Genomic DNA, 15,051 nt, shown 5'->3' with positions numbered 1-15,051 from the left:
GCTCCTTTTCCACCTATCCACTCCACCCTCTCCTCCCTGACCTATCACCTTCATCTCCTTCCCCACTGACCTATTGTACTCTATGCTACTCTCTCCCCACCCCCACCCTCCTCTAGCTTATCTCTCCACGCTTCAGGCTCTCTGCCTTTATTCCTGATGAAGGGCTTTTGCCCAAAACATCGATTTTGCTGCTCGTCGGATGCTGCCTGAATTGCTGTGCTCTTCCAGCACTACTAATCCAGCATCTGGTTTCCAGCATCTGCAATCATTGTTTTTACCTATATAGTCTTTAGGCCAGTGTGCTGAGACTGTCAGGTCCATGGTTTATTTGTACTCGTCACCTTAGAGACTATTTGTTGTTTCTTTTTCCTTATCTTTGACACATGATAGAAGTGTTGTTTATTTGTGCCACCCCCTGCAAGTGGTAGATATGGCAGCTGCCTAACCTGGGCTGTGCAATTTCTCTGTTTCCATCTCAACTTGCATTGCCTCCAAATGGTGATTTTTTTTTTTCGTCTTTCCACAGTCGCTAAGGTTATATCTCTTTCTCTATCATCTGCTGTTACCTGTGTTTTCTTTTATCCCTGCTTCATTTACTGTTCCCCTACTGGTGGTTTCTATCCTCCTCTTTCTGTTTGTTGCTCAGTGTTTTTATTCTTCAGCATCAGGCCATCTGGTATCACTAGTGTTGAAAGATAGACAAACTGTTCTTAGGTGTTGCCACTTTGGCCACATTCCACTCTGAACCAACAAATCTCCGGTACCTGTGCACTCTGCAGATTTTGTTTTTTTTTAAAAGTGAAAATGAATGCTTTTTCTACAAATTAACGGTTTCTTGATTTCTTTTTGACGTTCTTGCAAGTTAGAGGGAAGGACTACTCCAGCTAGCATTCAGACAACTTTCTTGGCTGCTCGGAATGCTGAGCTGCTGGTGATCGAAGAGGCTCTCTCTGCTTTTCTACTGGACCCCTTCCCTCACCGAGAGGTCCATTACTCATCCATTGAAGAACACGTTCCACGCTTTGCTTCCACATGGGGCAACACCCATTGCACAAAAATTAGGGAGCACTTTTTATGTACTCGAGAATAGTGGTTTTCTTCATTTGTATGCTTTTCTGCCCAGAGAAGTTCCTGTAGGTAGGTAACATTAGCAAATGTACAAAGTTAAAAATCTCACAACACCAACAGGTTTAATTGGAAGCGCTCCGAAAGCTAGTGCTTCCAATTAAACTTGTTGGACTATAACCTGGTGTTGTGATTTTTAACTTTGTACACCCCAGTCCAACACCGGCATCTCCAAATCATGATTAGCAAATGTAGATCCTGTGGATAAGTTTTGCAAGGTTTGCAATTATGTGATCAAAAACGTTTGATGTTTGTGTACAGAGAATAAACTCTTGCATGGTCAGTCTCGCCTGAAGACAACTGTGTTTTTCAGTGTAAGGAGTATTCTGTGAAGGTATTCCACAAAATGGTTGTCCATCTTAACTCATTAACACATCAAGCAAAGATGACATTCTAACAGGCAATGAGGAAAATACTATTTAGAGCTTTGGTGGGATCGATCATCTGCAAATACAAGAATTTGGACATTTTTCTTGACAACTTTATATCTGCCTGCTTAGATATACTGCACTCTTCACAGATCAACATTTTGCCAGCATTTCAGCAGCATCACTGTCCAAACACACTCTTGCATGTGGGTATGCATGTGAAAAAGTAAAATCCCATTGGCACAACTCTCAATAAATCAGTGCAATTCCAGAACATATGGCTCAAATTGTAAATTTGTTTGATAGTTTGTACATTACTTGAGGTGGGTTTGATTTTGAGCAGCACTGATTTAATTCAGACTGATGCTGAAGATTTGGTGGCCATTAAGCCAAATAGGCCATGCGAATGAATGAAACCATTGAAAGTGGTCTAAACATATTTTTCTGTTGAAGCCACAGTTCTCAATTGTAGTAACAAAGGACTCTCAGCAAGGGTCCGAATGAGGCTTTGTAATTGTCTGGGTGGTTATAGCTGTGTGACCAGTGACCATGCCTGTTGTAAATTTGTTGTCTTCTATGGACCAGCAGCAATATCCCATGCATCAAGTGGACGTTGAACAAATGAGAAAGATGAAAATATTTTAATTTGCTAACAATCATTACCTGAAAGATAAGACCCCAAGCTAATAAATGTAATGTATGTATTAGTGTCATGTTTCAGATTATTTTGGGATATATTTTCACAATATTGCCTTTCTTCTTTTTCTACAGTATAATTTTAGAAATACTGCGGATTTTTGCTCTTATTGGTCAAATTCTGTTTTCGTTGGCGGCAATTCTTCTGATATCTCTTGTGGTGAAGACATACCTCATTGGACCATTTTACAGAAAACTACACTCAGAGGGTAAAGGAAATAGAGAGAAACTTGTCCTAGGAATTTCAGCATTTATCTTTCTTATGTTAATGGTAATAATATATTTATTTTGAATCAAGCTAAAGCACTATAGCACTCATATTGGAAAAGGTAGAAATGGTGAAATTTTCGGTCTAGAGTCATGCAATCTAAATCTTCCATCAAAAGCCAAATGCCTGGAACACACCTACAGCTGCATATTCTACTGCTTTCATGTCATATTTTCATTTTGAACTGTACACTTGAGTGATAATTCTCAGCTGTCCCAGGACAAATCCTGACCACCTTCCCCAATCAACATAGTTCTGCAATATGGCTATGCTCCAATGACTCTGGGCCAACTGGAATCATACCCCTTGCTCCCAATAGATCTCTCAAAACATCCATATTCTTTGTATCATGTTTGTCCCTCAAAATGAAAAAAGAGCATGTAAAGATGACACTGGTAGTGTGAAGCAATGGCAAAGCAGAAAATTAAATACACTTTGCTCTTGAACCATACCTGTTCTCACTTTCCTGATCAAAGTCACTAATTGGGACTTCTCCCTCTTTTATTTTGTCTGTTTTTTCTCTCTCTCTCTCTTTCTCTCTCTTTCTTTCTCTCTCTTTCTTTCTCTCTCTTTCTTTCTTTCTCTCTCTTTCTTTCTTTCTCTCTCTTTCTTTCTTTCTCTCTCTTTCTTTCTTCCCGCCTCAGGCGACTGACTGTGTGGAGTTTGCACATTCTCCCCGTGTCTGCGTGGGTTTCCTCCGGGTGCTCCGGTTTCCTCCTACAGTCCAAAGATGTGCAGGTTAGGTGAATTGGTCATGCTAAATTGCCCGTAGTGCTAGGTAAGGGGTAAATGGAGGGGTATGGGTGGGTTGCGCTTCGGCGGGTCGGTGTGGACTTGTTGGGCCGAAGGGCCTGTTTCCACACTGTAATGTAAGCTAATCTAAGCTACGCTAAGCATGTAAACTAATCTAATTATCTCAAACTGATAGTTATGTGAGAAACACATTTCTGTTACTCATGATTCAGAGATGCCGGTGTTGGACTGGGGTGTACAAAGTTAAAAATCACACAACAGCAGATTATAGTCCAACAGGTTTATTTGGAAGCACTAGCTTTCGGAGCGCTGCTCCTTGATGAAGGAGCAGCTCTCCGAATGATAGTGCTGTTGTGGTTCTGTTCGCCGAGCTGGAAGTTTTTGTTGCAAACGTTTCGTCCCCTAGCTAGGCGACATCATCAGTGCTTGGGAGCCTCCTGCGAAGCGCTTCTTTGATGTTTCCTCCGGTGTTTATAGTGGTCTGTCCCTGCCGCTTCCGGTTGTCAGTTTCAGCTGTCCGCTGTAGTGGTTGGTATATTGGGTCCAGGTCGATGTGTTTGTTGATGGAATTTGTGGATGCTTCCAAGTAAACCTGTTGGACTATAACCTGGTGTTGTATGACTTTTATCTTATTTCTGTTAGTGGCTTTGTCTGGTTATACTGGACAGAATCCACATTCCAAATGGAAATTGACCAAATGCAATGCAGTTACACAGTTGTGCCTATAGGTGCCCTCAGTAAGGACTCTGGATCCTGTAAAGCCTCTCCCCTCAGTTGGCATTATACCATGTTAAATATCTCTGGTAGAATTTCTTTAAGAGCACAAAATGGATTCTTGGTGGGAAATTTTTAATATATACGGTGTGGATTGGATAAGGTTGAAAGATACTACAGAATAAACATCTTCAAATTGTAATAAGACAAACTTGGAGCAACCTATTCATCATTGCCCAAGTATGTTGTGCAGATTATCTTTTTGTGACAGTGTTAGCAGAAGTGATTCCTGTTAAGTCGTTGTGAAGATAAAGTTATATTTTCACAGTGTGGGCTCATGGCAACATATAGAGGGGAATTACTTCGATGTGATTTGGAGCAACAGAGCGAGATGTGCATTTTGCTGGCAAAGGCCAACATTTGTTACCCATCCCTCAGTACCCTCTTAACTGAGTGGCTAGTTTGGCCATTTCAAAAGGGATTAAAAGAGTCAACCACATTACTGTGGGGTCTAAATTCACACAGGCCAGTCCTGGTAAGGACGGCAGATTAGATGGAGTTTAATTTAGATAAATATGAGGTGCTGCATTTTGGGAAAGCAAATCTTAGCAGGACTTATACACTTAATGGTAAGGAGTGCTGCTGAACAAAGAGACCTTGGAGTGCAGGTTCATAGCTCCTTGAAAGTGAAGTCGCAGGTAGATAGGATAGTGAAGAAGGTGTTTGGTCAACTTGCCTTATTGGTCAGAGTATTGAGTACAGGGATTGGGAGGTCATGTTGCGACTGTACAGGACATTGGTTAGGCCACTGTTAGAATATTGCGTGCAATTCTGGTCTCCTTCCTATTGGAAAGATGTTGTGAAACGTAAAAGGGTTCAGAAAAGATTGACAAGGATGTTGCCAGGATTGGAGGGTTTGAGCTATAGGGAGAGGTTGAATAGGCTGGGGCTGCTTTCCCTGGAGCGTCGGAGGCTGAGGGGTGACCTTATAGAGGTTTATAAAATCATGACGGGCACATGGATAGGATAAATAGACAAAGTCTTTGCCCTGGGGTGGGGGAGTCCAGAGCTAGAGGACATAGGTTTAGGATGAGAGGGGAAAGATATAAAAGAGACCGATGGGGGCAACTGTTTTACACAGATGGTGGTACGTGTATGGAATGAGCTGCCAGAGGAAATGGTGGAGGCTAGTATAATAGCAACATTTAAAAGGCATTTGGATAGGTATATGAATAGGAAGGGTTTGGAGGGATATGGGCTGGGTGCTGGCAGGTGGGACTAGATTGGGTTAGGATATCTGGTCGACATGGACAAGTTGGACCGAAGGGTCTGTTTCCGAGCTGTACATCTTTATGACTCTAAGAACAGATCTAGCTGCTCAAAATTGGCATTCATGAGGCACTGGAGCCATCAACCACCTCAGAATTTCATACCATCCCAATCTTTAACCTTTATTACCCAGTGTACCTCACATTCTTTGATCACCTAACGGGAAGACAAATTTTGGTTTAGCAGGGAGTGTCTGTGTTCTAGTTAGATTTTGTTTATTATTAGAATGTAGCTGTAATTGGCAAGGTTGATCATGTCCATCTCTGGATGCTCTGAGAAGGCAGTGATGGAACTAACTGACTTGCTAGACTGCTTTGAAGAAAACTGCGGTGGTGTAGGATTGGATATATTGAATTATTGAATAGTCTGAGTACGAACACTAGGTCTTTTTGTTTAGAGGACGTTAATGAACCTGTTGGATTTTTACAACTTTCTGGCAACTTCATAGTCACTTATTACGGAATGCCCCTTCAGTTGCAAAACAATGTCAAGCAGCCACGAGGATTTTTAACTTCTTTTCTCTGGATTATTGCTCCAGTCCTCTACATAACATTCGAGAGTGTGGTGCTGGAAAAGCATAACAGGTCAGGCAGAAGCCGAGGAGAAGGAAAATCAACATTGATTTTCCTGCTCCTTGGATGCTGCCTGACCAACTGTGCTTTGCCAGCACCCCACACACAACTCTAATCTCCAGCATCTGCAGTCCTCACTTTCACTTCTACGTAACATTGCCTAGTGAAGGTGTAAGACAGCAAAACCAGAAAGTGCTGACAGTCACCAACTTAGATGTCCCTCAAGCTGTAAAAGATCTACTTGAGAATGGTCAGAAATTAGGTGACTAACAAAAGGAGGCGTTTTCATAAATATCCCATCTTTAAGAATGTTGGACTGCAGTAGGATTGCAATAGAAGGCTTTACTATTTCTAACAAAAGGATGTAATAGATCCTCAATATCATCCAACACAGAGCAGTTCACTTGATCAGTACTCCCTATCACAGGACTTCATAAACACTGCTAGCGTAGTTCGGCTGAAAAATATATTCCTGACTCACTGCTTTTAGCACCAAAAGTCACCATTAGCTCTGAGTTTTCACCATGTCTCACAGTCCTAACATATACATCTATCCGTGTTCCATTATTTTTGGATCAGAATCCTGGGTTTCTTCACGCATACTTGCTTGAGCACCATACACTAAGGACTGTAGTGGTTTAAGGAGAGAGTACATCACCACTTCGAAGGGTATAATAGGATGGAAAATAATGATACCATCACCTTTATTTCAAGGACGGAGAGAAAAACAGGCTGCCTCCTTGAACAAATAGGTAACATGCTTGTAATATGACAGTCACTTTGGAAAAAGAGTATTTTTTGTAATCTCTTTTGTAGTTAATGGCACGTTTACTGTGACCTCAATATATTGACAATCAGACAATCTTGGGGGGAGGTTGGGCAGCAGCAAGTGGAGGAGGAATGTGTTGTTTACATTTTTAAAGGTGTCCCTTCATTCTGAACTATTGACTTTGTTTGCTTCTTCTGGATTCAGAAAAGCGGATTGGCCTGAGAGGGGAAAAGAAAACAAATCCCATTCTGGAGATGAGAGTATCTGAGGGTTTGAGTGTGCCTGGATGAGGTGGGAGTGTCTGAGGGGCTGTGTAAACCTGGATGAGGTGGGAGTGTATGATTGCTGTTTCCTGTTTCCTGCAATTGATAAAAATGTTGACGGATTATTGCCAAAATGTAAAACTAATAATATGAAAAATTTGTGTAAACTGTATCTTCCTTTCCCATCTCTTCCACAAACATAGATTTTAAAGCTTTACCAAATTGGAAGAAATCTTGCCAAGTTGTATGCCTATTTTAAATTCCCTCGTGAGGGCAAATATCCTCTCAAACTGGGGAGGCAATGGCATAGTAGTATTATCACAAGACTATTAGTTCAGGAACTCAGCTAATGTTCTTGGAACCCGGATTCAAGTCCTGCCATGGCAGATGGTGGAATTTGAATTCAATTAAGAGGCTAGAATTAAGGGCCTAATAATCATGAAACCATTGTCGGTTGTTGGAAGAACCCATCTGGTTCACTAATATCCTCGAGGGAAGGAAATCTGTTTTTCCTACCTGGTCTGGCCTACATGTGACTCCAGACCCACAGCAATGTGATTGACACTTAACTGTCCTCTGGGCAATTAGGGGTGGGCCAATAAGTGCTGCCTAGCCAGAAACACCTACCTCTCATGAGTGAAGTTTAAAAAAAAGTATCCACCCAATTAAGCTCATTTCAGGATCCTATGTTTCAACAAGACCACCTTTCAGTCTTTCTAAAACCAATGAGTATTAGCTCAACCATTCCTCCCAAGACAAAATCCCCTCACACTAGGAATCAACCCAGTGAACCTTAACTGAACTGCTTTCAATACAAGTATGCTGTAATCTCATTAGTTTGGACTGAAGACCTTGCTGAATTTCAGATTTTTCCAGATTATAAAATAGCGATGGAATATCTAACCATAAAGTGGGAACAGGATTTAACTATATCCTTCTGACATAAAGCAGCATCTATCCAAATGCTGAAACTTCTGTGTTTCCGAAGTGATGCACTGTACTAAAATGCCAACTGGTGTACTTTCAACTTCTACTATGATAGGATAGGGACTGGAGATAGTATCACATAAGGTATCCCTCACAAATACTCAGTTCCCAGAGTTTACAGATTAAGTAGCAATTAACTGTCTATTACTATTGCTGCCTCAAAGCTGTGCTTCTGCCGGATGCTGCTGGGAAAATACACCATTGACTGTCTGAACATGAGTGAACAAATGCTGTCCACTTGTCATAGGGAATAACTTTGCCTGTCCTACCTAAGATCACCACTATCTTAATTTATTGGCAACTTAATTCTTCCAAGCAAGTGGAGATGATCTTTGTCATATTTGCTCATTGTGGCATAAGGAAGGTCACGGCAGTAAACTTTCTGGGAGTGTTCGACAATTCGTAATCTTCCCAGTTGAGCCTTGCAAACAAAATTTAAAATCACCACATGTTATGTAGAAAATTTTAGTCTTAATTTCTGGGTGAAATCTGGGAGAGTATGTAGGTCATTACTTATTATTCAAACCCGACTGTAGTGTAAGATGTCACAGGTGAACTATTAGTTGTTGTGCTGCTCATCCTACTGGAAAGTTTCTGAACAACTGGTATTCCTGGATTTCAGGAGTTGATTTTTTTCATGAGATGTAGGTATTTTTGGCTAGGCCAGCTGTTGTTGCCCATTCCTAATTCTCTTGGAAGCAAGTTGCCTTCTCAAACCACTGCAGTCAGTGTGATGTATGTTCTGTTCGGAAGGAAATTCCAGGTTTTGATCCAGCAACAATGAAGGAGCAGTGATATCACTCCAAGTGACGGTAGAATATGGCATGGAGAAGAACTTGTTGATAGTGCTATTTGTAGGAGATGGTATTCCCGTGTATCTGCTGTCCTCCTCTTGAGTGGAAGGTGCTGTTGAAGGAGTCTTGTATATTTGTGAACATTTAAGGTGATGTATAGATTACCAATCAAGTGGACTGCTTTGTCCTGAATGGTATTGAATTGCTTGAATGGCTATTGGAGTGGCACTCATCTAGGCAGATTCTGGCCAAAAGAAATCGCAATGTACATCCATCCTGGAATTCGATCAAAAATGTGCATGCTGCTCTAGACGTGATCTCATTAGTGCCCTGTATGTCATAATCAGACTTCTATATCTTTATACTCCATCCTTCTTACAAGAAAGGCTAATATTTGACTTGCCTTCCTAATCACAATTTTTCTATAACACGGGGTTGCACAAGAAGGCAACCATCGCATTATAGAAGAGCTAGCTGTACAGGAGTAAATCCCAAGTATCTCATCATCCGGAACTTGGGAATAATTCTCGACTCTTTCATTGTTGCTTATTCAAATTCTTGGAAATCCCTCATTTATAGTATTGAGTGTTCCTACGGACAGCAGTGGTTCAGTAAGTGGCTCAATTTGATTTGGAGAATAAAGGCTGGCCTTACCAGTGGCATTCACATCCCATGAACAAAAAAGAAAATGTTGGTCTCAAAGAGACATTCAAGAGAGGATGATTGCTGAGTTTTATTGAATAATTAATGCTTTTGTATTTCTTTGAATTTGAAGAATTGTGCATATAGGTGAAAAGGTTTTACTAAATCTAGATAATGCCTGTTTACACATTAAATTCTGCACACTTTTCAGATAAATATGTCAATAAATTATAAATTTTTCTATAATCAGTAGCATCCATACTCCATAAACTGATCATTTCTAGAGAGTGACTATTAATGTCCTTCATCTGTCAGTCATATTTGGTGTTGCATTTAATACCAATCTGAAAATGTGTTGCTGGAAAAGCGCAGCAGGTCAGGCAGCATCCAAGGAGCAGGAGAATCGATTCTCCTGCTCCTTGGATGCTGCCTGACCTGCTGCGCTTTTCCAGCAACACATTTTCAACTCTGATCTCCAGCATCTGCAGTCCTCACTTTCTCCTTTAAATACCAATCTGTCAAGAATTAAGTTAAATGCTTGGTTGAGATTCATTAGAGAAAAGTAGTGTTGCCTTTAACAGAATAACATGAATAATTATTTAGCATCAACACAAATACTGGGGAATAACTACCTTGAGTATGAGTTGTTTACTTTACATCGATTCCAATTTTTATTTTATTCATCATTAGTGATTGTAGCACTGACTTTAATGTGCATTTAGATAATCTTTTTGCAGTGTTCACGGTTTGTTAATTTTGTTTTTATGTTTCCACAGGCGACTGAGATGTTAGATGTCTCCATGGAGCTGGGTTGTTTCTTGGCTGGGGCACTGATTTCATCACAAGGCCACGTTGCTACGGAGGAAGTTATGTTGTGCATGGAGCCCATACGGGATTTTCTGGCTATCATTTTCTTCACCTCAATTGGTAAGTAAAAGTTTGAAGCTGCTGGAGAATTGTTTCTTGTACTAATAAGGTTTATGCATTATATCTCAAGGAAATAAATTACATGGGAATTTAAGGAATGTTCCAGTCCTTACAAAATTGGACCCAATAAAGACAGCATTTTGGAAATTTCTTATCAGCCAGAGTAACTTCATTGATACAAATTTTAACTCCCATTAAGCTGGGCATTTAGGTAAAACTATAAATTAATATGACTATAACATGGGAACCTTTGCCTTAGGTTTCTTAAGCTTGAACATTTGCTTCCTTGGGATCAGTGTCTACAGCAAAATAATTTATTCCCAAAATAAGTTCACATTTTTCGCTCTTATAATGTCAAATTTTTGTCCATCCCATGTTGCATTGAGAAGGTGACGTGGGACTGTTCCTTGAATGACTCTACCCTGTATGCCAATGCATTGCTTAATTATGTTAGGTCGAGAGTTTCAAAGTAGTAACAGTGATGTACTTTCAAATTAGAATAATTAGCCCAATGGCACAGACGTCAGTTATATAAAGTGATTTTGTCTTGATTGATTTTGACCATTTGAGCACTATTGTGGCTGTATCGAATCCAAACAAGTGTTGAGTATGGCATCATCTTTGGACCATGTAAATGTTAGAGATACTTTGCAGTGTATCCAAACTTTATCTTGTTCCCATGTCAATGGTCATTGATACCCCATGTTTCTGGTGTTGATTCTGCCATTACAGTGAAGTAGAAGATTGAAGGAAGGCAATTAGATTTTTTTCTTGTTGAAGATGGTCCTTAACTAGCTTTTAAGAAATGCAAGTATTAGCTTCCTCCAATCATTATAAACTGGATTCTCTTATACACTCATAGAGTTGCTCAGCACAGAAAGATACCCTTTGGTCCAACTCATCCATGCTGACCAGAGACACTAAATTAATTTAGTCTGATCTCCCAGCATTTGTCCTATATCCCTCCTAAATCCTTCCTATTCATGTACAGATCCAGATGTGTTTTAAATGTTGTAATTGTACCAACCCACAACACTTACTCTGGCATTTCATTCCATATACACACCATCCTCTGCAATAAAGAGTTTTCCATTCGATCCCTTTAAACTCTTACCCCCCACTATAAATCTATGGCTCGTAGTTTTGAACTCCCCTATCTCGTGGCTATTTACCCAATTCATGCCCTCATGATTTTATGAGCGTCTGTAAGGTCGCCCCTCAGCATCCCAAACTCTAGGGCAATTAACCCCAGCTTATTCAGTCTCTCCCCATGGATCAAGCCATCCAATCCCAGCAAACATCCTTGTAAATCTTTTCTGAACCCTTTCACGTTTAACAACATCTTTCCTATAGCAGGGAGACCAGAGTTGAATGCAGAATTCCAAAATTGTTCTAATCAATGTCCTATCCCGCTGCAAAATGACCTCCCAATTCCTATACTCAATATATTGACCAATAAAGGAAAGTATACCAAACACCTCCTCTACCCTGTTTACCTGCAACTCCACTTTTAAGGAGCTATTAACTTGCACTCCAAGTTCTTTGTTCAGCAATACTCCCCGGACTCTATCATTAAGTGTCTTAGTCCTACCCTGATCTGCCTTACCAATGCAGCACCTCACATTTAAATTAAACTCAACTCCTTGACCCATTGGCCTATCTGATCAAGGTCCTGTTGTAGACTGAGATAACCTTGGGTGTCCACTACGCCACCAGCTTTGGTGTCATAAACTTGCACGAGCTTCCTCATTATTGGGTGTGTTTCCCAGAGAACAGTTCCTCTTTATGACCAAGGGAAAGTTATTGTTGAAACAGCTGAAAGTGGTGTGGTGGGAGATGCATCCCTGATGAGTCTCTCCAGCGAAGTCTGGCCAGCTCTCAGATCACCGTTTCTTCAAATGTTCAATTTGACCAGCTAAAAAGGTTATCCCTTGGCCCTATTGACTTTTGATTTTTTTTGGACTTCAGAATATTGCATTGGTGCCAAGGTAGTTGCATCTCTATATCCTGTATCATTTAGCCCACCGTCCATGTCTTAAAACAAAACTCTGGTGGGTCAGAAGTTGAGTGTTTCTTGTGGAACCTACGTTGTGTGTTGAGTAGGTGCCATTTGACAGGACCATGATCCATCTTTCCTTCAGTATTCAGCTAATGGCAAGAGGCTCATATATCAATAATTGGCAAGTTTGATATATTTTTGAAATTGCTCCTCCACCATTTAAACTCAAGTCAAGTTTATGCAATTTGTTCCTATAATTACATTTTGTAAGTCTGAAATTGTTGTAGTGAAAAAGTGCACTTTTCCTATCAAAGTCCAGTGTAACTGTCCTGGAGTTCACTGTCCAAAACTGAGCACAGTGCTCCAGATGGGGTCAAAGGTTTGCTTCCTTGCTTGCATAACTTCTTCGCTTTTGTACTCCAGTGCCATTTAAATACTTTTAAGCATTGACCTGTCTTGTCTTTTTGAAACTTTGTTTTCCTTGTGAATCAGGTTTTAGTAATTTTCTGGATAACAGTTTATAACTTAAATTAGAATAACACAGTCCAGATCACAGAGTCAGCAGTGAGATAGTTAACTATCCACAAATGGTAATGTGGATTGCTTACGAAGGGTATAGAATTTGTTAGCTCATAAAGAACAAAGGACATTACAGCATAGGAACAGGCCCTTCGGCCCTCCAGGCCTGCACGGATCCAGATCCTCTATCTAAACCTGCCTATTTTCCAAGGATCTGTATCCCTTTGCTCTCTATAAGATGATGGGCAAATGAGTCTCCGTGATAACAGGAGCCTAATATGAGCTGACTTTACTATTTACTGTGTTTTAAGGAATAGTCATTATTATTCCTTTTCCCTTTACAGGTCTTCATGTTTTCCCAACATTTGTGCTTTATGAACTGACAGTCCTAATGTGCCTTACACTGGCAGTTGTGGTGTCCAAGGTAATGTGCTTATTGTCACTCTTGAGGAAGGAAGGCGCTATAGTTCTGAAATGTTGACTGACTGATTTCTGTTTCTCCAGAGTGGGAATGACCCACTGAGTATTTCCAGCTTCTCGTTTGGATTTCTAGCACCCAAAGTACTTAGCTCTTTTTTTTTCAAGTTTGTTTTTGAGGGAAAGAAGGATGGAAATTGCAGAGGCACAACTATTAAGTTTGCAATCTTCCTTAGAGTTGGTACCAGAGGACTGGAGAATTACCCTTGTTCAAAAATGGTTTATGAGATCCCAGCAAATACAGCCCAGTCAGTTTGAGGCCGTGGTGATGGGAAAGTGTCTAAGATCAGTACTTCAGGAAACTGTTAATGAACAGTTTCCAGAACAAATGAAGGTTTTTTTTAAAAGCATGGATTTGTAGGACAAAGCTATTTAGGCCTCTATGCATTTAGAATTTAGAAAACATAAGATTCTGAGGGAATTGACAGAGTAGATAGTGAGAGGATGTTCCCCCTCCGATGCAGAATTTAAAACTTTGTGTGTGTGGGGTTGGAGGGGGGGGTGTAGTTTAAAATTTAGGTCTCCCATTTAAGACTCAGATGAGGAAGAATTTCTTCTCAGAGTTGTTGACCTTTATAAATCTCTCTGACAGCAGGGGAGGCTGGGCAGTTAGATATAATCAGTTCTGAGATAGTTCTTTGATCTATAAAAGAGAAAACAGAAAAATTGTATTAAGTCAGAGTCGCAACAGTCATAAACTTTATTGAATGACAAAGCAGGCTTGACAGATCAAATAGCTTACTCCTCCTATTTCTTATGTTTAGTTCACTTGAGCTTTTTGATAAGGTGTGTTGACGAGGATAATGCTGTTTGATTTGGGCTTCCAAAAGACATTAAGGTACCATGTAACAGATTTGAGTAAAGTTAAAGCTCATGTAATAATTAGAAAAATAAATGTAAAAGTTGGTTGAACAACAGGAAGCAGAAGAGTGGTGAATGTTGTTTCTCAGACTGGATGAAGGTTTATGGGGCAGATCTACACATGATAGGACACCTGGTTTTGACATGATCCACTTTGGAAAGTGCACTGATACCCGAGCCCCACAACTGTTGGGGCCATCACAAAATTCACAAATTCAAACAAGTTACTCAATGTCCCTAACTATATCTGTCTGACAGACTCATGTTAGCAGAAAACATTGACAAGGTTTTGGTTCTTCCCAGGCACTGCTATTTGTTAAAATAAATCATTCTAACCAAAGGCAAGCACAAATATGAATTATCAACCTATAACTCTACTAACTGAATCCCTACCCGCTTTCCGCAAAGACCTCCACAACCACCTTGTCAGGTCCACGCCCCCTAATAAGCCACCCTTCCCCTGCCATTGCAGGGATTGCAAACCTTGCACCCACACCTCCGTCCAAGGCCCTAAAATGAGCCTTCGACATCCATCAGAATTTCACCTGCACTTCCACACATGTCATTTATTGCATCCATTGCTCCCGATGCGGTCTCCTCTACATTGGGGAGACTGGACGCCTTCTCGCAGAGCTCTTTAGAGAACATCTCCGGAACACCCGCACCAATCAACCACACCGCCCCGTGGCTGAACATTTTAATGCAGGCCCTGGGCCGCCTCCACCGCCGCTCCCTCACCACCCGACACCTGGAGGAAGAACGTCTCAAGTTCTGCCTCGGAACACTTCAACCCCAGGGCATCAATGTGGACTTCACCAGTTTCCTCATTTTCCCTTTTCCCCCACCTTACCCCAGTTCCAACCTCCCAGCTCAGCACCGCCCTCATGACCTGTCCTACATGCCAATCTTCCCTCCCACCTATCCGCTCCATGCTCCTCTCTGACCTATCGCCTTTATCCTCACCACCTGTTGTACTCTATCTTCTCCC

General features: G+C 40.9%; 1 protein-coding gene across 2 annotated transcripts in view; it reads left to right on the top strand.

Annotated features, from left to right (window-relative positions):
* Positions 1-13,308, top strand: part of tmco3 (transmembrane and coiled-coil domains 3) — a 40,982-nt gene extending 27,674 nt beyond the window's left edge. The window contains exons 9-11 of one of the 2 annotated variants that reach the window (XM_043700244.1): positions 2,265-2,460; positions 10,057-10,207; positions 13,070-13,308. In XM_043700244.1, coding sequence (XP_043556179.1) covers positions 2,265-2,460; positions 10,057-10,207; positions 13,070-13,206 — 484 coding nt within the window. In that variant the 3' untranslated portion in view covers positions 13,207-13,308. Of the gene's footprint in view, positions 1-2,264; positions 2,461-10,056; positions 10,208-13,069 lie in introns of those variants that run through there. The other variant, XM_043700245.1, reaches the window with a different exon arrangement.
* The last annotated feature ends 1,743 nt before the right edge of the window (positions 13,309-15,051 follow it).

Source organism: Chiloscyllium plagiosum, chromosome 12, assembly GCF_004010195.1.
Source record: "Chiloscyllium plagiosum isolate BGI_BamShark_2017 chromosome 12, ASM401019v2, whole genome shotgun sequence".
NCBI lineage: Eukaryota > Metazoa > Chordata > Chondrichthyes > Orectolobiformes > Hemiscylliidae > Chiloscyllium > Chiloscyllium plagiosum.
The sequence above is the reverse complement of the archived record's forward strand: the minus strand, read 5'-3'. Positions and strand labels throughout refer to the sequence as shown.